Genomic DNA, 25,835 nt, shown 5'->3' on the forward strand with positions numbered 1-25,835 from the left:
TTAATAAAAATTAAAATATATTAAAAAAAAAAAAAAAAAAAAAAGAATAAATATTTTTTTTTTTTTTTTTATTTTTTTTTTTTTTTTTTTTTTTTTTTTTTTTATTTGTTTTTTTTAAAATGCAAAATGTTTATATTGGGAACAAAATAAAACTTATAATATTGTACTTTTTTTGTGTGTTGTTTTTAAAAGATTATGAAGGAACAGAAGCTTTTAATTTAGCTCGATCTACGGAGAAATTGAATTATATATTAAATTACAAAACACCGAACAGATATGATTTAAGTAACAATGTAAATAAATTATTTTTTGAAAAGCAAAAAAAGAAAATTGAGTTTAATAGGAAGCCTTTAAATAGTTTTAATGACGATGTTAAAACAGTTAGAGAGGACATATCATCAGATAGTTCTCCTGTGGAAAAATATAATTTCAAAGCAGAGGTTAATAAAGTTATGGATATTATCGTTAATTCTTTATATACAGATAAAGATGTGTTCTTGAGAGAATTAATTTCAAATGCCTCTGATGCGTGTGATAAGAAAAGAATAATATTGGAAAATAATAAATTAATAAAAGATGCTGAAGTAGTTACAAATGAGGAAATAAAAAATAAAGCGGATGAGGAAAAAACAGATAATGTAAATGAATCACCAGATAAAAAAGAAAACGTGGAAGAGGAAAAAAATGATGTTAAAAAATTAATAATTAAAATAAAACCTGATAAAGAGAAAAAAACATTAACTATAACAGATAATGGTATAGGTATGGATAAAAATGAGTTAATTAATAATCTTGGTACAATAGCTCAATCTGGAACTGCTAAATTTTTAAAACAAATAGAAGAAGGAAAAGCAGATAGTAATTTAATAGGACAATTTGGTGTTGGTTTTTATTCTTCTTTTCTGGTATCTAATAGAGTTGAAGTGTATACAAAAAAAGAAGATCAAATTTATCGATGGTCTTCAGATTTGAAAGGTAGTTTTAGTGTAAATGAAATAAAAAAATATGATCAAGAATATGATGATATTAAAGGTAGTGGAACCAAAATTATTTTACACTTGAAAGAAGAATGTGATGAATATTTAGAAGATTATAAATTAAAAGAATTAATAAAAAAATATTCTGAGTTTATTAAATTCCCAATAGAAATATGGTCAGAAAAGATTGATTATGAAAGAGTTCCAGATGATTCTGTATCATTAAAAGATGGAGATAAAATGAAAATGAAAACAATTACGAAACGATATCATGAATGGGAAAAAATTAATGTACAATTACCAATATGGAAACAAGATGAAAAAACATTAACAGAAAATGATTATTATAGTTTTTATAAAAATACATTTAAGGCATATGATGACCCATTAGCTTATGTTCATTTTAATGTAGAAGGACAAATCTCATTTAATTCTATTTTATATATTCCAGGTTCTTTACCATGGGAATTAAGTAAAAATATGTTTGACGAAGAATCTAGAGGAATCAGATTATATGTAAAAAGAGTTTTTATAAATGACAAATTTTCTGAATCTATACCACGTTGGTTAACCTTTCTCAGAGGTATTGTAGATAGTGAGAACTTACCATTAAATGTAGGAAGAGAAATATTACAAAAATCAAAAATGCTATCTATTATAAATAAAAGAATTGTACTTAAAAGTATTAGTATGATGAGAGGATTAAAAGAAACAGGAGGTGATAAATGGACTAAATTTATTAACACATTTGGTAAATACCTCAAAATTGGTGTGGTAGAAGATAAAGAAAATCAAGAAGAAATTGCATCATTAGTCGAATTTTATTCAATTAATAGTGGTGATAAAAAAACAGATCTTGATTCTTATATAGAAAATATGAAAGAAGATCAAAAATGTATTTATTATATCTCAGGAGAAAATAAAAAAACCGCTCAAAATTCCCCTTCTTTAGAAAAATTGAAAGCATTAAATTATGATGTTCTATTCTCTTTAGAACCAATTGATGAATTTTGTTTATCCTCCCTAACCGTTAATAAATATAAAGGATATGAAGTCTTAGACGTAAATAAAGCCGACCTTAAGTTAAAAAAAGAAAATGATCAAAATAAATCAGACAGTCTAGATAAACAGAAAATGGAATATGAAATATTATGTAGATGGCTACATAACAAATTTTCGCATAAAGTACATGAAGTACGAATTTCAGATCGTTTGATTAATTCACCTGCTTTATTAGTTCAAGGTGAAATGGGTATGTCACCTTCCATGCAAAAATATATGAAACAACAAGCTACTGCTCAAGGTATATCAGAAAATGAAATGTTTGGAGGCCAATCTGCAAATCAACCAGTATTAGAAATTAACCCTAATCATTTTATTATAAAACAATTAAATCATTTAATACAAATTGATAAAATGAATTCACAAAATTCAGAAATTGCTGAGCAAATATTTGATGTTGCATCAATGCAGGGAGGATATACTATAGACGATACGGGTCTCTTTGCCAAGAGAGTTATAGGAATGATGGAAAAAAATGCTGAACAATATTTAATGAATGTACAAAGTAATGTAACAAACAATCCATTAAATAATACTTCTAATTCGGAAATACCCCAAACTAATTCTCCAAATGAATCACAAAGTGAAATGAAATCAACAAATGAAATTGATGATAATACTAATATAAGCGAAAATAAAATTAATGAAAGCAGTTCCAATCAAAATAATATGAGCGAAAATAGTATTGCTGAACAAAATAATATGAATAACATAACTGAGAGTGATATGAATAAAATAAATTTAGATAAAAATAATTTGAGCCAAAATAATACGCTTAAACAAGATTCCGGTTTATTTAATTTAGATCCAAGTATTCTAAATAGTAACATGCTAAGTGGTTCAGATAAAACATTATTATAGTTCAAAATGATTAAATGATGTTATATATATATATATATATATATATATATATATATATATATGTAGAGATATATAATAAATAAAATAATAATTCATTAATAATTATACTATTTTATAAGAATTAATTATTACTTCAAAATAATAAATAAAGACAAGCAATATTTATTATTAAATTAATTTTATATATATTTTTTTTTTTTTAAATTAAAATATTTATATATTTGTCTAATTGTTTTAAGGATACACCCTTATATATTTATACCCTCATTTTTTTTTTTTTTTTAATTTTTAAGTTTTATTATATATATATATATATATATATATATTTTTTTTTTTTTTTTTTTTTTTTTATTTGCAATATCAACTTATCTATTTTATTCATACATTTATATATAAATATATATTATATTTATTAATATAGAAAACAAACTTTCAACTTGTTTATATCTTTTAAATATATCAAAATAATGATTTTATTTTATTAAAAAATTATCAATTTTGTTCTTTTTCTTTCATTTTTTTTTTTATTTTTATTTCTGAATATCTATAAATATATTTTTATGATACATTATGAATCCCTGACCTTATTCTACCTTATTATGATGATCTATTTTATAATAAAATACAAGGAAGAATGTCAAGATAAAACATGAAAGAACTTATTGACAAAGTAAACTTTCAAAATTTGGAAGAGAATTATAATGCTAAGAAAATATATGTAACTAAGAAAATACCTTTTAATGCTATACTGTAATAAATAATGTTCATTATAAAAATAATAGCAGGCATATTGTTTTATATATTTATATTTTGATACTATAAAAAGGGGAATGGAATTATATTTTAATTTTCGTACTTAGGAATAAAAAAAAACAGGAACAAGATAAAAAAGAAGACAATAAATTATTTAAAGCTGTTAAAACCTATTATATTACTAAGTTAAAAAGAAAAACATTTTTTATAATATCAAATGAATACTATAAATCACAAAGTATATTGTATTTTTTTAAATTAAAAGATATAGATCGAAAGAGAAAATGGGTTTTCTATTCGCTTTTGTAAAATGAAATAAATAAATTTTTTTAAACTTCAATACATTCAAATATTAATATATATATATATATATATATATATGTATTTTTTTTTTTTTCTTTTTTTTCTTTCTTTTTTATTATAATCAATGGTTATAACAGAAAAAATAAATTGCAGGGCAAAATAAAAAGATGTGTTATGAATTCTTTAAATAGTTTTACTGATGCAACAACAAGATTTTATATAAAATTAAAATATTTTAATATTCTTAAAAATAACTTTTTGAATACCAAAGGGATATATTTAAAAGTAATATTTATAGTCATATTTTTTATATTTTAATAAATTTATATATATATTTAGAATATCTGCTAATCTATTTTCTTTCTTTTTTGGTAAGATAAAAAAGAAGAGAATAAACAGTGTTATTATTAACATATTTTACAAATGGCTTGATTTATCTGTAAAATGTTTACACATGAAATATCAAAAGGCAAAAGGTTACTATATTTTAAGAAAAAAGAGAAGGATTTTTAATTTATGGAAAAGAATGATAAATGACAAAAAATTTTTTAAAAAAATTGATATAATTTTTTTCAAATTGGAAGAAATTGCCTACTCTTGGGAACACAAATAATTAATTTATTAATATTTCGTATTTTAAAAAATTATCTTAAAAATATTGTTACAAAAAAAAAAAAAAAAAAAAAAAAAAAAATTTTTTTATTGTCCTGTCAAATAATACATCCATACAACATCATCTTCGGATTTAATTAAAAGTTTTCCTATTAAACAAAAAAGAAACATATATATATATATATATATATATATATATATATATACATGTATGTGTTTTTTTATTTTTATTTTTTTTTTTTTTTTTGCTTATTTACCTGATGTTGCATTGGTTGTTTTGCATTTTATAGGTATTTGAACAGTTTCTCGCCCTTCGATTTTTAAATTTTCAATTGAAACAGAGAAATAATCATCCGTCTAAAAATGAAAAAAGAAATGATATGAATTTCGTATTATTATTTTTATATCTTAATATATATTAATATATTTTACCGTAATAAAAAATTCTTTTATATGAAGAAATGGATTTGTAAAACTTAAAAATGTAGTTTTTTGTGATGAACAAAATATGGGTCCTTTCGGTTTAGGTGATACACTTTTTCCCATAATTAAACCCTATTAAAATTAGAACATAAATATATATAAATATATATATATATATATATATATATATATTTATATTTATATTTATATGCTTATATAATAATTATCATATAACTTTCCCATCATACCTTATACACGATTCCTTCTTTAGATATCAATTTTATGATAGCCTTATTTATTTTAATATCTGAAGGATTATATTTAATAGTTAGATTAATTTTATCAGTTACATTATTTATTATTCCATTTTTTAAAAAATAATCCGTGTCAATAGGTTTAACACTTATTTTATCAATACATTGAAATATTTCTTTAGCATTTTTGTTGTGTTCGTCAAAATCTTCTATCATAACATCATAATTTATTTTCTCGTTACAAACATTCGTAAAAGAAACTTCATTCACTTGTATTGATCCTAGATCTGTATTAAAATAAAAGTTTTCTTCAAAATCATACATATTAATATTTAAAATAAATTTAAAACTATAAGATCCTAAAATTTTATTGGTAAAGGAAATTATAACATGTTTCTCTTCTTCTTCCTTGACTATACAAAAATATATATTTATATTATTATTTTTTCGTTTCTCTAATATTATTGGCTTTTGAACAAATATATAATTATAATCAAACAAAGGTTCCATTTCTACATTTTCATCAAGAGGATTATAAATAACTACATGTTCTTTAATTATGTCTTTCTTCGATCTGTGTATATTTTTTATGGACAAAATTTCACTTCTACAAATTTCAAACTGTAGTAATATTTTATATACATCTTCGTATTTTTTATTGGAAAGTATTAGCATGACATAAAACACTCCATCTTTTAATGATAAAACTTTAAATGCGATATTCTTTTCTTCTTTACTACACAAATCGATTTGATTGAGGATCTGATAAGAACATTAAAAAGTGTAATAAAAAAAATATGTACAAGAATAATATAATATATATATATATATATATATATATATTTATTTATTTATATTTTTTTTATATTTGTCGCTTACGTAAAAATAAAAATAATTGATATTTGAAGGATTACCCTCCTTATCACATGTGTAGTACGAGATAGACAAATTTTGACTTTCATTTAACCAGTTTTTAATTTTTATAGAGGTATTATTCAAATTCTTTGAATTAAAATTATAAAAAACATTTTTTTCATACACTATATTATTAGAATAACCTAATAATGTATAATTTTTAGCAGCTTCATTTGGATAATATATTATCAATTTAGATATATGATGAATATTAGAACAATATTTTACATATTTTTCACATAAATTGTTATGATAATTTTTACTATTTTTTTTATTTTTTTCAACAAAAAGTGGATTATAAACGATCTGAAAAGATCCATAATCATTTGGTTTTATTATGTCTTCACATTTTTCTATAGAGAAAAAGTTATGTTCATTATATAAAAATTTGTATTTTATTTTAAAATTTGATGATGTTTCATTATATATTTCAATAATTTTATATATTTCTTTTCTGATATCTGTAATAAATGTAATTATAGTTTCATTTTTTAAGACAAATAATTTGATATTTTTTTCTTCATTCGAAACATTATCATTTTGTTCTATATTTTTATTTTTTTTGGTAACTTGTTCCTCTTTTACAATTTGTTCTTTCTTCTTATTACTATTATTATTATCATCATCATTATTATATTTTTCATGATCATTATTTTCGTTATTTAATTTTGAAAAATTTTTATAACTACTTTTAGTATGTTTCAATGAATTCCTAGGAACAGTAACAAATAATTTAAGTGCTAATTTACAATTTATTTTATTAAATTTAGGATATAATTGTATATAAACATCATTTATATATATATCTTTTTTAATATAATCGGTATCTATATAAATATATATATTTACTAAATTAAATGAGAATATAATTCCTTTTTTTGGATATAAAAATAAATATTTTTCATATTTTTGAGGATAAATTATTTGAAATTGAGCATTCATGTCTCCTGTATTATGTAATTGTATTTTTTTTCCCCTTACACCATTTTTATTACTTAAATGTTTGAAATATTGTTCTCTTATATGATTAATTTCACAAATACTATTATTATCATTAATAATATTTTCTTCATCTAGTATGTCTATTTTATTGAATGTTAATAAATTCTCCTTTATTATAACTTTATAAGATATACTATTCATGTTAATATGTGTTAAATAATAAGCTATACATTTACCTTTATAATATATATTTAAATATAAAGGGATTTGTAATTTTATATATTTTTTTGGAGCAAATTTTATTTCATATGTTTTTTTTTCTTTCCTTTTTAAAATGTGACTTGTATTATTATCAAAATTAATAAATGATAGATAATATTTACATAAATCTTTATAATTTAATATATTGAAAGAAATATCTTCCATATTTTTATTATGAAGAACTAATTTGTTTATTACTTCTTTATCTACATTAATGTCTTTAAAATTTATTTCGTTTAAATTATTACATGAAAATGGTAACTTAAAATGGCTAGCTGAACCTTTCAAATTAATATAAACAATTTTTTTTGAATCATTATTTATTTTAAATGGAATTTTAAAACTATAATCTTTTTCTTCATTGGGAGTAAATGAAATAAGAAGAAATGTTTTACTTTTTCCTTTTATATGTATTTTTTTATCAAGGTTGTTAATTTTTAAACAACATTCATTTAGTTCATATTCTATATAACAATCTTCGTCATTATTATTATGTATGAATAATTTTGTTTCTACAGTGTTAATATTACGATTAATATTGTTTATATCCAAATTGTTGGGATGTATATTATTTGTATCATTATAATTTATTCTATTAATATGTTTTGTGACAACATTTTCATCTTTATTTGTATTATTATTTTTATTTTTTTCTTCATGTTGAATATTTTGTAAATTATTCATATAACCCGCCTTGTCATTTTTTTCTTTATTTTGTTTTTTGTTAGATTGATTGTTTTTTTCACGGACTTTATTATCTACATTATTATTATTATTATTATTATTATTATTATTGTTGTTGTTGTTATTTACATGATTATCCTTGTTAACATTCTTATCATTTAAATTATCCTTATTCATATTTTCCTCTTCTTCACATATATTTTCACTTTTATTTTTTTCATTTTTTTTTTTAGTTTTATTTTTCTTATCCTTTTTTTGCTTTTTCCTTATCTTTTCTTCTTTATCACATTTTTGTTCACTTCCTTTTCCTTTGCTCTTTTTATCATGCTTTTCTTCTATTTTCAAGTCCATTTCTTTTTTCATTTGCATTTTTTTCTCGTTGAGCTCATTTATTTTATGTGTACATATTAATGAAGAGAGAGATGTATCAGATGAAGAAAAGCTGTCCAGATAATTTTCCTCCATACATATTACGTTTGTATTTTCAATTTTATCTACATTTGGAAATAAAATAAGATTTCCAAAATCATAATTATAAAAAGAGAAATGTATTAATACATTTGTTGACATAGCTGTAATCTTTAAGTTTATTACATAATAATCATTTATATTAAGAGTTAGATGATTTTCATATATATTGTGTATTAAAGAAGTATATTCTATATTTATATAGAAGAATGAATTTTTTTTTATAATATTATTACTACATGTTATAGAAATTTCATCATCTTCTTTTTGTAAATAATATTTATAAAATAAATCAAAGTTACATAGATTTTCTAATACAAATTTGGCCATTTTTTTTTTACCTATTATAGTTTCTTTAAAATTTATAATTTCATATATATGAATCATATCATATTTATTTTTTTTCTTTTTAATAGATAAAGAATTATCTAAGTTAAGTGTGATGTGTTCTTTATCATAATTTTCTATATAACATTTTATATTAAGTTTATTAACATGCATTTTAAAATTTATTTTTAATGGTTCTTCCTTTGAATCTATTTTACACAAAAGACTAAAATTATAAAATTGTTCCATGTGAGGTTTAAAAAATAATTTTATTTTTTTAATTCCACCTTTTCCTATAATATGTTGAATTTCTTTTTTAAGTACGATATTATTTGTCTTCCATATATTTTTTAAATAATAATTTAGAAGAAAGAATTTATTCATAATATTGTTATCATATTCATATTCATCAGATGATATATTATCTATATATGATTCATTCGTTTCAGATGAATACGAATTATTAACATCATCATAATAAGAATTATTAGCATCATCATAATAATTATTATTATTTTTTCTTATATTATCGCTTCTATAATTTACCATATCGTTCTTAAGAAAATATATATCTGTATTATCATTATATCCTTGCCTCGATACATTATTTTTATTATTTCTAATAATATTACAATGTGACGATTCACTATAAGACATATTTGAAAAAGTACAAAATGATGAGTTTGAACTATTGTTTCTGGAATTACTTTTCTCGTGTATATGAGCAAATGAATCTTTCTCTGCCCCTCTTTGTTTGACTTTAACCTTATTCGCATTATTTATTTCTAAAAATTTCATTTTATTATTATTATAATTCAATGTAATATGATCATTATATGAATTTTGAGATACAATATCTCCTTCATCCTGTGAAGATAACCCTGAAAGAGATCTTAAATTATTTGTCTTCATATTTTTATTATCATAATCGTTGACACCTTCCTCATGTTTATTATTTAACTTATTTATATAATTATTTATATACTTATTTTTTCTATAACAGGATTTTACAATCCCTTCAGATGGAATAATTTTGATGGTTTCCTTTTTGGCATTAAATGAATTATATGAGTTTTTATCAAATTCAAAATGGATGTCGATAAAATCGAAATTTATTAAATAAAATATAAAACAATAGCTTTTTCCAAGTATTAAATTATTTAAATGTATAAAAGATGTATTAAAAAATATGATTGGTTCTATTACCCTTAAATCAAATATAACATTTTCTTCTTTTTCATTGTTTATAAATAAATTATAATTTTGTTTATATGGTATTGAATTAAAGGTTTGGAAAAGAAATTTAGAAAAATATAAATTATTTTCATTAATGTTACCTTTATTATTTACACATTCGATAGAATTATTTGTACTATTATTTTTTATAAACTTATTCTTATCATTATTTGTTATATTAGGGTATTTAATCATACTTGAATCATCAATTTCTTTGTATTTCTCAAAATAATATTCTATTTGTTTATTCGACATATTTATCATATATATTTTATAAAAAATTTTGTTTAATATACCTCTGCTAATTACTAAAATATGATGTTTATTTTTATATAAATTATTCATTTTGTTATTTTCCTTTTTATCCATCACTTGTTTTGAATATTTAAATTTTGACAATAAAAAGAAATCATTTATTTTTGTTTTTTCTTTATCATAATTATCAAAGGTCATTTTTATGGGTATTTTAATATCTTCATAATATTTAATTTTTATATGTAGGCTAGATTCTAATTTTTGTTTATATATATTGTGAAAACAATAAATATTTATATCTTTATTACTTTTTGCTTTAACTGTAATATATTTTTTAATTGTATAATTTTCAATTTCTGTCTTTTTTTTTGTTGGTTGTTCCTCATGTAGTGTGTCATTATAAATATTTTGTATATCACTTTTATTCATATTATTTAAATCAGATATATTCAAATCATATTTGGTTAAATAAAACTCATCAATGGATCCACTTTGTTCCTTAGCACAATTATCTTCTGCTATATTATTTCTAATTAAATTATCCATTAGGTTTTTTTTTTTATCATTGTCATTTCGATAAGAAGATGAAAATGTATTATTGTCTACATGTTGTGTATTATATGTAAATGCATTTGTAGCTTTATTTTTTATAATTGTAAGCATATTTTTTTCTTTAAATGGTTCAAATGAATAAGTAGATAATATGTCATCCATGTAATTATTAGGAGTAATAGATAATTCTGCAAATAATTTTACATTTGATATATTTTGTAAAGTAAACTTATATTTAGAATAATTAAATAAAGGTATATTTTTAAAATGAATTTTTTTTTGTTTATATGAAACTTTTATTTCTTCAGATCTTAAACTTATATATAAATCATCTTCATCATATATTAAATTATCATCATTTAATTTAACATTTTTTTTATTTTTATATATTTCATGTTGAGAAAATTTACATAATATTGGACGGTCCATAAAATTAACTAACTCCTTTACCTCTATATTGAAATAGAAATAGAAAGAGCTACTTGATGGTATAGAACCATTAGTAGGTTTTATATCTATAACATTTTTAAGTTTTTTATCTAAATCAATATTAAAATATAATGTATGATTATTTTCATTTATATATAATAATTTATAAGTATGTTTAAAATTCAAAGGGACAATATCAAAATTTATATGATTTTTAAATATATAAAATTTATTATTATATATATTTTTAATATGATATTTTAAATGTTTTAAATTCCAATAGTTTTTGCGTTCAATAATATTTCCTATGAATTTCAAATTATAAGATTCATAATTATTATTTAAAACTTTAATTTGTATATTACCTAAAATTTTCTTCTCATTTATATTATGTATAACATTATTATGTTGATCATTTTTGGACGTGACACATTCATTTTTATTTTTATTTATATTTTTATTTATATTTATATTTATACTATTGGTTTTATTTTTTTCATTTACCTTTGTAATGTCTATATCATTTTTATATTTATTTTCCTTAATATTTAGATTATCAGAATTAGTTATATCTGTATTTTTTGCTGGAGTATTATATATTCCCTGTGAATACGTTTCATTTTGATTTTTATTATATTCTATATATTTTAATTTATTTTTGTTGAGTTCAATTTTAAAATATGTTACTTCATTTTCTCTTAACAAATTATTTATATTACCTATGAAACATAAATATCCAATAGAATAAATATTATTTTTATGGTTACAACATCTTGGGTGATATATTATATCTTTAACATTTTCATAATTGAAATATGTAATGTTATTTTTTTTTTTTATTTTTATATTATCTATATTGAATAAACTAGTATCATTATTTGTAATATTATTATATAGTTCCTTTTTTTCTTCTACTCTTGGATAACCTATATTTATATTATTATTAAAACATTCATTGGTTATTGTTTTTTCATTTTGATATATATTTTGACATACATCAGATGTTAATATATTTTTTTTTTTCTTAATTTCTGTTTGTGATAATTTTTTATTTTGTTGTATATATATTATATTTTCATCTTCTTTATGACTGTTATATGAATTATTATATTGAATTGATTCATTTTCTTTTTTATCTAGTGTAATATTATTTTGTTCCTTTTGATTTATATATGAAAGATTATGAATCAACTCATTCTTGATATTATCATGATTATTTTCTTTTTTATGACAAATAGCTTTAACCATAACAGGATATTTGAACGAATTCATTAATTCTATTTTAAAACATAGAACATTATTTATATGTATATTTCCAATGTCTATAACTTTGTCATGTACCTTATTAGTTAGTTTTAATAAGTATGATGGCATAATTAACTGAACAGATGGTAAAGAGAATTCAACATTTATATAAAATGAATAGCATAATATATGTTCTGGTTTTATCATATAAATATTGAAAAGAAATTTTTTACAAGCTATTTGAGTTGAATGGAAACAAATATCTACAAATTTATGTTGATATGGATATATAATAATATTATCAGAAACACACGTTTTTATATTATATTTATTAATAAATTGTTCATTTATATCATTTGGAAGATTGTCATTTTTTATATAATTACAGTTCCAATTGTATTTCTCTTCATTATAATTTTGAATTTTTAAATTATATTTTATAATCGAATTTTGTGAAATATTTGTTTCGTTTTTTTTATTTTTTTCGACTTCTTTGTTTTTCTTACTCTTATTAGTTAAAGAAGAAAAATCGATGTCTTTCATTTCTATTTTTATATTAGCATTAACATCTGCAATGTTAGAAATTTTTATTCTTTCATTTATATATTCATTAACGTAACCATATTTATAATATAATGTATTTTCCTCCACATTATAATAGCTACTTTTTGTTAAAAAATAATGAACAAAATGATGGTAATTATTCAAATTATTTAGTATAAACATTTCTTCAAATATATTTTTTATATCACATGATATTTTTGGTTTAACAGAACAGGCAAACAGTTTAATAATTTCATTGTATTTATCTGTATCATTGATAGTATCTTTCATCTGTTTTTTATATTCCTTATTATATGTAACATTATTTATTATATTAGTGTTCATGTTATTATTATTTCCAATGCTAGATATTAAATTTTCAACTTGTACTATGTATATATATTTATAATAATTTTCTTCTTCAGAATAAAATACAACCGTTATAACTTGTTCTTCCTTTGATTTTATCATCCCGCTCATCGGATTAATTTTAAAAGGGTTTTTATTTGCTTCAATGTTATTTTTAATTATTTTATCTAAATTTTTATTATTTTTTTTATTATGAAATACTAAATTTTCATTTTGATATTTTTTATTCTTTATTTTAGTTTTTAACAATTTAATATCATATTTAAAATCGAAATAACCATCATTAATTATTTTAAAAATTTTGGTTTCTTCTTTTTTTATTTCAACTGAATCATAGTTAATTACATGAGGAACAATCTTGAGATAATTATAATCAAAAGATACACTTAGGATATATTTATAAGATTGAATATAATTATTTTCTATACTATCCCATATATGTATAAATAAATCTATATTTTGAAATTTTATTTTTTTATATGATTTAATTTTTAATTGTATTTCTTTTTCTTTGTTCATATTTATAATATTATATATATCATTAATAGTTATATATTGTAAGAATGTTTCATCGTTTATTTCTACAAAATAATGTATTCCCACTTTTCCTGTATTTTTTATTTTAAACAAGCAAATTTTAGATTCATTCACAGGAACATATTTCATTTGAATAACATTTTCAATAACATTATTTAATAGTAATTCGTTTGAAGGATACCATTTATCTTTTCTTCTATTTTTTAATATAGTTACATATTCTTTTACAAAATTATTTTCTTTCTTTTTTATGTCATCCTCAGTATGTGTATGATTATTATAATCATATAATATTTTCTCATCTATGATCTCAAAATTTACTTGTATAAAAGATATACATATGTCTGCTTCTATATTTAATATAGCATTACATAAATTATTAATACACACTTTATCATTTTTATTTATTTTCGCTTCTGAATAATATATTTTAATTTCCTTTTTTATCATCTTAACAGTATTTGTATTTAAACCAATTGTTATGATTTTTTTTCTTTCATTTTTATTTAATGTACCCCTTGTAGGATTTATATAAAACGACTTATCTTTTATACTATTAGAATCAATATACCATACAATATCGCAATAACTTTTATTCTTAATTTCGATATTTTTTTTCTGAACCGAATTTAATAAGACTTTATGAAAATTTATATATTCTGGTTCTATTTTTAAATAACATTTTATACCCTCTCCTTTTATAACAAAGGAAAACATATCATATATATAATTGTTAATTATTTTATTAGATAAAATATTATTAATATTATTACAAAATAAATTGTCATTTGAAAGCACATTATTAGGACTTTTATCAATATTTTTATTTGATTCTTTTTTCCCCTTTATATTATATATTTGTTTATTATTTGCATATTCCATAGTTTCATTTGATTCATCTTTTATAGAATAATTATATAAAAATAGCCTTTCTTCGTATGACTCCACATTTTTTGGTAAAAATAAAAGAATTATTTTTTTACATTTTTTAGATAACAGAAAGAATTTACTAGGATATACATAAAAATCATTAAATGATAAAAAAAGTTCGGAATCATTCAATTCGTTTAATACTACAATATCTTTATTACCATGATTTAATTTGGATTCAAATGAAAGTTCAACAAAACAATCAAAATGAGAATAATTAAAGAAATTTATTATTTGAATATGTTTATATAAATTTTTTAAAATATCCTTATTTCTTGTTATATCAATATTATTAACTTGATGTTTATTATCCTTTTCCATAGTCTCTATATTAGGTACAATATTTTTTGTCTTTAATTTGGATACTGTTTTTAGTTTAGATATATATATACCTTCAAAATGTCTTATGAACTTTATAATATTTTCTTCAAATTCTTCTTTTAATTCTGTTTGAATTATATCTTTAAATAAGTGAATATTTTTCCCAATTAAAACTCTATCAAAATGATATGATTTATTTGATAAAACGAAAGAATTATTTCTAGGAAATATAGAAACATTATTATTAAATACGAAATAAGGATTTGTATATATTCTAGGTTTGTCAATAATAATATGGATATTTATAAAAAATATATTCCCTAAAATATCTATTAAACATATTTTCTTTTTTATATTTATTATTTTACATGTATTAATTTTTAAATATATGTCTTCAAAGCTATTCTTTTCTAGCATTAAGTGTGTAATATTTTTATATCTTATATTGTCCTTAAGATCATAAGAAGTATCAATTTGTTGAAACTCAATTATATTTTCCTGACTATTATAACATTTTTTATTAATAATAATATGATTATCATTATTATTATCATAATAATTATTATTATTATCGTTATTATTGTGGTCATATATTTTACTATTGTTATTAATATTATCATCATTATAAAATATATAATCATACTCACATTTTATATCATATTTCCGTTTTTCTAGAAATTCATGATTATATTCATCTATATGTTCCTTTTCATTTATATACATATTTTGTTCATCTATATTAGAATATTCTTTAATATTTTCCGTAGAATATTTGTTTATATCAGTATTCTTATTTTTATCATATGAATTATATAAATTTTTCTTATAACTCTCTTTTGATTTATCTGCCATTTTTTCTTTCTTATTTTCTGTTTCTTGATGATTTTTAATATATTCATTTTCATTATCTCCTCGATATTTATCAGCTCTTTTGTTATTTATTTTGTTATGTATTTTGTCATTTATTTTGTCATCAATATTATCCTTATTTTTGTCATTCTTTTTGCTTTTCTTTTCATTAAATGTTTTTATGGTTCCTTCTAGGACTATTTCTTCTGTTTCTTCCTTTTTATCATATTTTCTTTTATCCTTTTTTTTTGTTTTTTTTTTTTTCTCATCAGCATTTTCGTTGATATAATTTTTGTCCTCTTTTTGCTCCTTTTCATTATATTCTTTTACAATATCATTATCATTTTTTTTGTTCTTGTCATTTTTTTTATGATTCTCCTTTTTTATATTATCATTTTCCATTTTTCCCTTATCCATTTCCTCTTCGTATTTATTTTCTGTATATTTTTCCTCATTCCTATTTTTTTTATCCTTTTTTTTATTTTTATCTTTTTCCTTATTCCTTTCCTTATCTTTCTCATTTTCTTTTTCTTCATTTTCTTGATTCCTTTTTTTGTCCTTTTCTTCTTTTTTTTTTTTCTTCTTCTTCTTCTTCTTTTTCTCCTTTTCTTTATCTTTATAAAATTTTTCTTCTTTTCCTTCATTCATCTGAATGTCATTATTCATATCACCATTTTTATGTATCCCCGAAAGGTCGCTTCTTTTTTCTTCTTCTATTTGTTCATATCCAGTTTCTTCTTCCTTCTCACTATAAAAATAGAAATTGTCTTCATATTCGTCTAAATTATTTTTTTCATTCACAAAATGTTTCATATCAAATGAATCGAATTTCCTTTGTATTGGTATATCAAAAAGGTATGCAGACGTTTTAATGTCTTTATATTTTTCCTCTGAACACTTAAATATTTTATCTGCTATTTTTTTTTTTCCAAAATCTATATCATTGTTTATAAAGAAATAACAAAAGTTTATTTGAACAAAATTTTTTTTCATATATTTCATTAACTCATCATTTGTGTTAATTATAGTTAGGGTATGTATATTTTTATTATCTACACATTCTTGTAATTCCTCTTTTTTTTCATTGACATTCACATTCACATTGACATTCACATTTTTAAGTATCATATTATTTTTATGATTGTTAATATTTAAATTATTTTTTGTAACATTAGAAATGTTTTCATTAGAAAATTTTTCATTAAAAATATGAACATTTTCGTCTTTCAAATTTGATATATGATCATTAGGCGGTTTTATTTCATTTAATTCGGTGAAAATATTATTTGATACATTTATTATATCATTAATGTCATTATTCTTTTCACTATATAATATGTTGTTCATATTATTTATATCTCTATATATATCTTTGTTCTCAATTATTTCTTCTTTTAGCTTATCAACATAATCTTCACTAAGTTGAAGATTTATTTGTTTTATTAAATAATTTTTGTTATTATCCTTTTTTATTGTTTTTGCATCAAACATATTATGATGAGGATCATCAAATGATAAAGTATCATTTTCATTTTCCTTGTTGTTCATATTTGACATATGATATATATTCTTTGATTGCTCATCAAAAATGGAGATATTTACATTTTTTCTGTTTGTATATTCATTCCATAAATTTTGTAATGTCTCTTTGATTTCCTTATAAAATGATACATGATCAATATAACTGTTTGATTTTATTAAATCATTAATTTTATTAATTTTTTTATTATATTTAATAATTTGACTATCAATTTTATCCTTTCTCATTGAGCATTCTAAGCATAATTCATTCATATATTTATTGTTCAATTGAATGTTCATATTTTTTTTTTTTATCACAATTTCGTAATATAATTGTTCTATAGGTCTATATTTATGAATACTATCATTTTGTATATTCATATTATTTGTTGAAACATTTTCATCATTTTCATCATTTTCATCATTTTCATCATTTTCATCATTTTCGTCATTTTCTTCATAACTTTTTGAATCTGCAACATTTGTATTATTATTATTATCAAACATATTTTTGCATTCTTCTGTATTTATTTCTTTGGATATATCTGAGATGTTTTTTTTTTCTTCTTTGCATTCATATACTTTATCATAGTCTGTCTTTATATTAGATAATGCTTCCTTTTCCTCATCATCACACACATTTGTATCTTCTACATCTTTACTATCTTTATTTAGATCAATTGATTCTATGATTTTTTCAATTTTCTCTTTTTCATTTAATTTACTTTTTATTTTTTCTTGAAAATTTTTGACTAATTTTTCATAAAAGAGTTTAATTCTTTGTACCTCAAATGATTCGTTCTTTTTTTTCATTTCTTTTTCATCTTTATATATTTCTTTTTTTAATCCTTTCATCTTCATTTCAGATGTTTCCTTTATTACATGGTCTTTAGTAAGATTAATATTAATATACTCCTCATTATTTTCGATTGGATTCAAATATATGATAAAAATATTTTGATCAGTATGTATATTTATAAATATGTTAAAAAACATTTCTGAATTTATATATTCATTTTTTTTAAAAAAAAAAACAACACCATTTATATAGTTAGGAGATAATAACAATTTTTTGAGAATTATTTGTAGTAAATTCATCATATTATTTTTTTTCTTCATAATATTATCATTTTTATTCTTTTTCTTTTCCAATAGAATTGTTTCGTTTAAAAATATTTTGATATTATTCATGAATTCATCATCATTTAATAGAGCAAAATGGAAAAAATGTTTTAAATATTCAAATTTGTATTTTAAATTATATTTGTAAAAAAATGTTTTCTCATCTGATAAAAAATATTCAGTTTCTTGATTCTTTTTATTCTTTTTTATTGTATCATTTTCATATTTGTTTTCTTTTTTATTAATATAAGATATATGTTTATTATCTATTTTTGATTTAACATTTTTTATATGAAATTTTTTTTTTATTTTATTTTTATATATATTTATAAATTTTTTCTTCTTCTCCATAAAATTAGTATTCTTATTTATAGAGACACAAAATGTGTCATTTATATTGTTTATATTTTTTTCTTCATCGCTTGTATCTTTAATATTATATATGTCTTTTTCATTGCTTATTGTATGTGTCGCAACATTTTCAGTTATATTATTTATAGTAACATTTGTATTTAATTCTAGGCCTTCTTTTTCTTTTCTTTTATCATTCATATTTAATATATCGCTAATATAATAACATTGGTGACTTCCAAATGTCGTTTTATTATCATTCTTTGTTTTGTTATTATTATCCATATGTTCCTTTATATTTGACATACTAAAATTTTTTGAGAAATTCTTTTTATTATTCTTCACTTCAATTTCATGAATTAGGTAATCTATAAAATTGTTTTTTATTTTCAAAGGATAATTTTCTTTTTCATTCAATTCAACACACCAATGAAAAATTTTATCAACTGTTAAAATGTTATTATTATTAAAATTAATATTTTGATGAGAATATTGTTTATTTTTACTAGGTATACTTTTAAATTGTTCATTGTTATTATAACAATTGTTATTATTTATATCACCACTATTCATATTATGATTAGTAATAGTTTCTATATTATTAAAGGTCATCTGGACGTCATTTTGTTCCTTAAATTTGGGATGAATTTTATGTTCTGACAAATAGCTGGCAATTTTTTTATGATCAAGATATTTTGGACAAACAATTATATAATTGTCCTTAAATTTGTTTTTTTTCATTTTTATTATATTTAGATATTCATCAAAATAATTATATTTTGTTTGGTTCTTTTTAATAATGTCCTCTAAAATGTTAATTTTTTTTTTTAATACATTTCTATCTTTGACGTTATTATTTTTAATAATATATTTTTTTTTCTCTTCACACTGTTGAATTTTTGCTTCATTTATATTATCCTTCAGTATATTTTTAATATCATTTGGTATGTTAATATAATCATTTTGTCTTTTTACTTTTTTTTTATTTGTATTATTTGAAATATTCTTTTTTGTTTTACATTCGTTCTGATTTACATGGGTTATGTCCTCATTATAGGTAACATTATTTTCTTTACATTTATCCTTATATAAAATCATATCTTTATTTGTTTGAGACACGTTCATGTCACATATATCTTTATTATAAAATTGTTTATTGTCATAATAATTCTGATTATCTATATATTCCATTTTGTTTATATAAATATCCATTAAATAATATACTAAATTAGTATAGAAAAAATCGTTTTCATGATTCTTTTCTATATATATATGTTTATGTATATTTAATAGATCATATATAAAACTTTGAAAATATTTATAGTAAATATCCAATTTGTATATAAATAAATATTTAGAATAGTTATTAAGATTATTTATTTTAATCATTTGATAAGAATGTCCACTATTATATAATAAAGGCTTGATGATTATATCACATGGATATATATTTATATTATGTTTTATACTATTTAAATATACAATTATATTTTTGATAAAATTGGAATTATATATAAATATTTCAATTTGGATTTTTGCATTTGTATAAATATTAGAAGGTTCGAAAAATAGATTCATATCTAAAAAAGAATTTTTTTTAATAATTCCTTTGTTTGGGTATATAAAAAATTGTTTTTTCTTTTTTAAATGATAATATTCTAACTTTTTATTATAAAAAGTAATATTTTTTATTTTAAATTTTATATTTACATTTTTCGTATTTATTAATCTATTAACTTTACAACAACAAGTTTTTAATTCTACCCCTTCAAAATGTAGTTGTCTATAATATAGAAATATATCAGGTATTATGAAATCATATTTTAAATTGATAGTATAATAATTATTATCATTTAAATATATATATATTTTTTCCATATATATATATTCTATTCCATTGCTTTTTTGAATTATTATTCTAAAAATAATTGAATCATTACAATCAATTTCTTTATGCTCATTGATTAATTTGATATCATTTGTTTCTGAATTCTTCAAAATATAATTTAATGTAATCATTTTATTACTTACATTTTTTATGGTAATTGAATATTCTTTTTTTTCATTAATTATTATATTTCCTACATCTAGCAAAATATTTCTTAGTTCCATATTTTTTTCTAAAATTATTCTCTTTAGGTATTTTAAAATGAATTCATTTGTGGTATATGCATGGCAAAATAGTTTTTCAAAATGGACTAAAAAGTGGTATAAACATGAATAAAATATATATATATATATATATATGTATATTTTTTTTTTTATTTTTTTTTTTTACCTAATTTTTTAAGCTTTGAGAATATTTCCAGAATATATTTATCATCCTTGTGATTCAGAATTAAAGATTTTAGCAAATCAAGAAATATAAGACAATTTATATTTTTGTTTAAAGTGTAATTTTTTAATATTGGTATCAAGTCATATTTACATTTCATATTATTCTTCGAAAGCTTTTCACTAGTATGTATAATACTAGTTCTCATAAACATTTTTTCATTTTTTGTACTGTCTTTTTTATTCATAATATTTATATCTTCCATTATTTCTTTATCATCATCTTCATCATCACTATTTTTATTATTTCTATTTGTGCTGTTATATATATCTAATATTTCTTGTATATACTTTCTTAATGATGAAAAATGATCTGAATACATGTTTTTGAGTTTTTTAATAAGAACATTCCTTTCATTTTCATAATAATCATTTTGCAAGTTATCATATAAATGAAAATTATTTTTTAATAAATTATTTATGTTTTTAAAATAATTCTTTTTATTTATAGAATTATATTTCATTTTAGAATAATATGTTGTATCCATGTCCTGTATATTATCAACATCTTGTAATACACAATTTTGATCTTTTATAATTGATTGATGATTATCTAATTGGTTTATGTTTAAATATAAAATATTGCATGTATTGAATGATTTCAATTTTATTTTTATTTCTTCAAAATTACAAATTTTAATTAATATATTGTCTATTACATTTATAGGTATACCTGGAATAAAATAAAAAATGATGTCTCTACTATTGTTTGGTTCAATAAAGAAATTATTGATATTTGTATATAATAAAGATGGAAATTTTATATTATAAATAATTTCAATAAATAATTTTATTTTGCCAATATTTTGTATTGTTATAATATCTTCTCCTATTGATTTATAATGTATATTATATTCAAGTATCTTTTTATTTATATAATATTTTATTTCTGAATAACCAGCAATTATTTTCAGTGGATACATAGGTCCATTTTTTATTTGACATAATATAGTAATATTATAATAATTTTCATTAATACTATTATATGTTATTTTTATTATTTTTTTTTCAAGTGGTAATAAATAACCTCTATTAGGGTTTATATCAAAAACTTCATTAAAATTTTTATATAAAATATTATCTTCAAAAAACCATTTAAAATATATTTTATAATTACATACATTTGTTATTTCAACATATTCTTGAGCATATAAGTTTTGTAAAATATATTGAAAATCTATACAACTTTTGTTCATAATAATATTAGGGTATATTGTTTGTCCGACTAATTCATACTTTTGTCTTCTACTATTTTCAAAATAATTTATTATCAAATTTTCTTGATATGTAGTATTTAATTTATTATTCATATAATTTATATCAAAATATATCGGTACTTTCTTTTTCTCCTTACCCTTCAATTCTATTATATCACATGGTACGAAAAATGGATCTTTAATAGACAAAGCAAATTTTATATTTGCATTTTTTAAATTGCAAATTTCAACTTCTTGCATTAATTGTTTTTTGTCTTTTATAAGAATTATTTTTTTTTCTTGATAGGTTTTGCTATTTAAATTATATATATCATTATTTATTTTATCCTTAATATTATTATTTATATTATCATTCATATTATCATTTATTTTACCATTTATATCATCATTTATTTTATCATTTATTTTATCATTAATATATTTTTTCTTTTTATTGTTATCTTTTTTATGTCTTTTTTCAATTGTGCCTATTTCATCTATATCATGGTAATCATTAAAATTATAAACAAAATTTTCGACTTCACCCAACTCAACCTCCGGATGAACAAATGTAGCTAAGATATTTATTTTTTTATAATTATTTAATACTTTTTTTTTGTTTCTTGCAATATCATCATATATGTAAAGTATATCTTCACACTTTTCTTCCTTTATATTAAAACAATTTAAAATACACACAATATTATTCCCTCCTTTAATTGACAAATTTTGTGGTGTAACATTAAATATTTGTACTTGTTCACTTTTTCTCTTTCTATTTTTTTCTGATTCAAATACAAAATATATATTTCTTTCGTTTATACCTTTATTAAAAATGATTAGTTCGTGGAAATATTTTTTGCTTGTGTTAACTGTCTCAAAGTTTATGACTTCCTCATTGATAAAAATTGGTGATCCGATACCCTATAAAATATACAAATTAGGGATATATATAAAAGGAATTAACTGCATCAACATGAAATTATATAAATATATATATATATTGATATTTATTTATTAATATATTATTATTATTATTATTATTATTATTATTATTTTATTTTATTTTATTTTATTTTTTTTAATTCACCTGTGCCATTATTGGTATATGCATATCATCCTTTCCATGAACAGTTACAATTAATATATCATTATATGTTATTGTTTCTAAACATTGTGCATATATACTTATAAAAACAGACTTATTTGGCTGTATGTAAAAACTATTATTAGAATAAGTAAACACCGAATTCTCATTAGACAAAGTAATAAATGTACTAATAGGACTTTCATTTTTTATTTCAATAAGCTTTTGTTTAACATCTAAACAATTACATTTTTCAAAGTCGATAATGTTTGGAATTATTTTTATATATGGACAAGTACAAAAAGCTTTTATATTAAAAAATAAGAAATCATCCAAACCAGAAATTTTAATTTTTATAACAATTAATATATTGCCTATACTATTACTTTTTAAAGATATACCAATAGATTTAAAAGTATTTCTTTCTATTATCCCTTCATTCTCAAAAACATCGAAAGAACAAATATCTTTTATTTTTTCTTCTAATATGAATTCATATTTTATATCAGTTTCTTGTGATTCATTAATTATTTTTATTTTTTCTGTATATATTTGATCTATGATAATATTTTCAAGGTTTAAAAAAAGAGGTTCACACACAACTATAGGTTTACAACAAATAGCATGGAATGGTAGTATAATTTTATATGTTTTGATTTCATCTATGAAAAATTCTATATTATAAAAATACGTCTTTATATACTTAGGACAAAATTTTATAACAATTGGTTCTTTTCCATATTTTAGTAATTCACCAAATGGTTTTACCATTTGAATTTCTTCATTTAATTCATTATTATATTTAAATGAATAATTTAAAGTTAAGTGTGAATTATTAATAATATGAAAGCTTTTTTCATATAAAAAACTATGTGATACTTGATTAAAATTTATCTCATCTATATCAAGTTTAATATCTGGAAGTATACAAGTACCTATAATTTTTAGATTTTTTTTAACATTTGTATATTTTTGATGAATTATAAATGTCTTTTCAAAAGGACCATGTCTTGTTGGTATATATGCAATAATAAGTAAATACGTTGAATTTGCAGGTATAATAAATTTGTTAGTTTCGATTTTATATTCATTATAGTAATCATCTGAATTTTCTATTGTCATAGATGCATCCATAGCATGATTATTACTAAGCTCAAAATGTAAGGATTTACAAGTATTTATAAGAATTGTATCTAAATCCTTTATGCTGTTTGATATATATATTTCTGGTGTTATACTTTTCAAATATATAACAACCTTTTCTTCTTTTGAATATCCTTTTATAAATAAAAATAATTCAATTTTAAAAAATGAGGCAAACTGTGGATTTATTAATATAGAAATAGCTGTATCTGTGTCATTATATAACTTTTGATATTTAGGGTAAACATTTATAATTTTATTTTTTTTAATTTTTAAATCATTCTCCTTTCTTCTACTTGAGCAATTAGAATTGGAATCAAATGATTTATTTGAATTGTTTAAATTAGATGTAAATATATCATTTTTTTCTTTTCCATCATTTATATATACCATATCGTCTGAAAATGTTTCCTCAAAAAAATCACTATTACTAGATTGATTATCCCTCAAATCGTTATCATCATTACTTTCATTAACAGAATATTCGTCTGTTTCATAATCATACAAATCTTCATTTCCATATAATTCCTTTTTAACAATATTTTCATCACATAATTCTTGCTTATTAATAAATCTTTTTTGTATTACTTTATGGTTTATATTAAAGTTTGTATTTTTTATATCTCCAGAATTATTATCCTTTAAAATAATATATACATATATATATATATATATATATATATATATATAATAAAGATTGTTTTAAATTTACTTATTTTTTTTGTTTAAACATTGATTTTTTCTACTCACGTATTTATATTCATAGACTTGGTATTTTATGACCTTGTAGGACAATAAGAAGAATGATAAGTTTTTAAGGAAGATATTTATTTCTTTAGATTTGTTTATGTATATATCATGAGCCATAATTTCTTTATCTTTTATAAAAACATCGGCTATAATACCTTTACTTTTTATTTTTGTATAAGTTCTTAATCCCTAATAAATTATAACCATATTTATTATATATATA

At 19.7% G+C, this 25,835-nt stretch overlaps 3 protein-coding genes across 3 annotated transcripts in view; 2 read left to right on the forward strand and 1 right to left on the reverse strand.

Moving 5' to 3' along the window:
• Positions 1-119: 119 nt before the first annotated feature.
• On the forward strand, positions 120-2,900 carry PGSY75_1443900 (putative heat shock protein 90; the record flags this gene model as incomplete). Its single annotated transcript, XM_018788125.1, has 1 exon — positions 120-2,900. The coding sequence occupies one exon, from the start codon at positions 120-122 to the stop codon at positions 2,898-2,900; it is 2,781 nt and encodes a 926-aa protein (XP_018639497.1).
• A 649-nt stretch (positions 2,901-3,549) lies between these two features.
• PGSY75_1444000 (hypothetical protein) lies at positions 3,550-4,569 on the forward strand (the record flags this gene model as incomplete). The annotated part of the gene is made up of 4 exons (XM_018788126.1): positions 3,550-3,650; positions 3,761-3,958; positions 4,094-4,241; positions 4,333-4,569. The coding sequence occupies 4 exons, from the start codon at positions 3,550-3,552 to the stop codon at positions 4,567-4,569; spliced, it is 684 nt and encodes a 227-aa protein (XP_018639498.1).
• An 86-nt stretch (positions 4,570-4,655) lies between these two features.
• The window catches only part of PGSY75_1444100 (hypothetical protein), a gene marked incomplete at both ends in the record, with an annotated part of 22,503 nt that continues 1,323 nt past the window's right edge, over positions 4,656-25,835 (reverse strand). Inside the window, 8 exons of the mRNA XM_018788128.1 lie at positions 4,656-4,717; positions 4,826-4,925; positions 5,001-5,123; positions 5,240-6,007; positions 6,125-21,300; positions 21,381-23,556; positions 23,723-25,501; positions 25,613-25,801. Coding sequence (XP_018639499.1) covers positions 4,656-4,717; positions 4,826-4,925; positions 5,001-5,123; positions 5,240-6,007; positions 6,125-21,300; positions 21,381-23,556; positions 23,723-25,501; positions 25,613-25,801 — 20,373 coding nt within the window. Of the gene's footprint in view, positions 4,718-4,825; positions 4,926-5,000; positions 5,124-5,239; positions 6,008-6,124; positions 21,301-21,380; positions 23,557-23,722; positions 25,502-25,612 lie in introns of the transcript that reaches the window.

The sequence above is a fragment of the Plasmodium gaboni genome, chromosome 14 (genome assembly GCF_001602025.1).
Source record: "Plasmodium gaboni strain SY75 chromosome 14, whole genome shotgun sequence".
NCBI lineage: Eukaryota > Apicomplexa > Aconoidasida > Haemosporida > Plasmodiidae > Plasmodium > Plasmodium gaboni.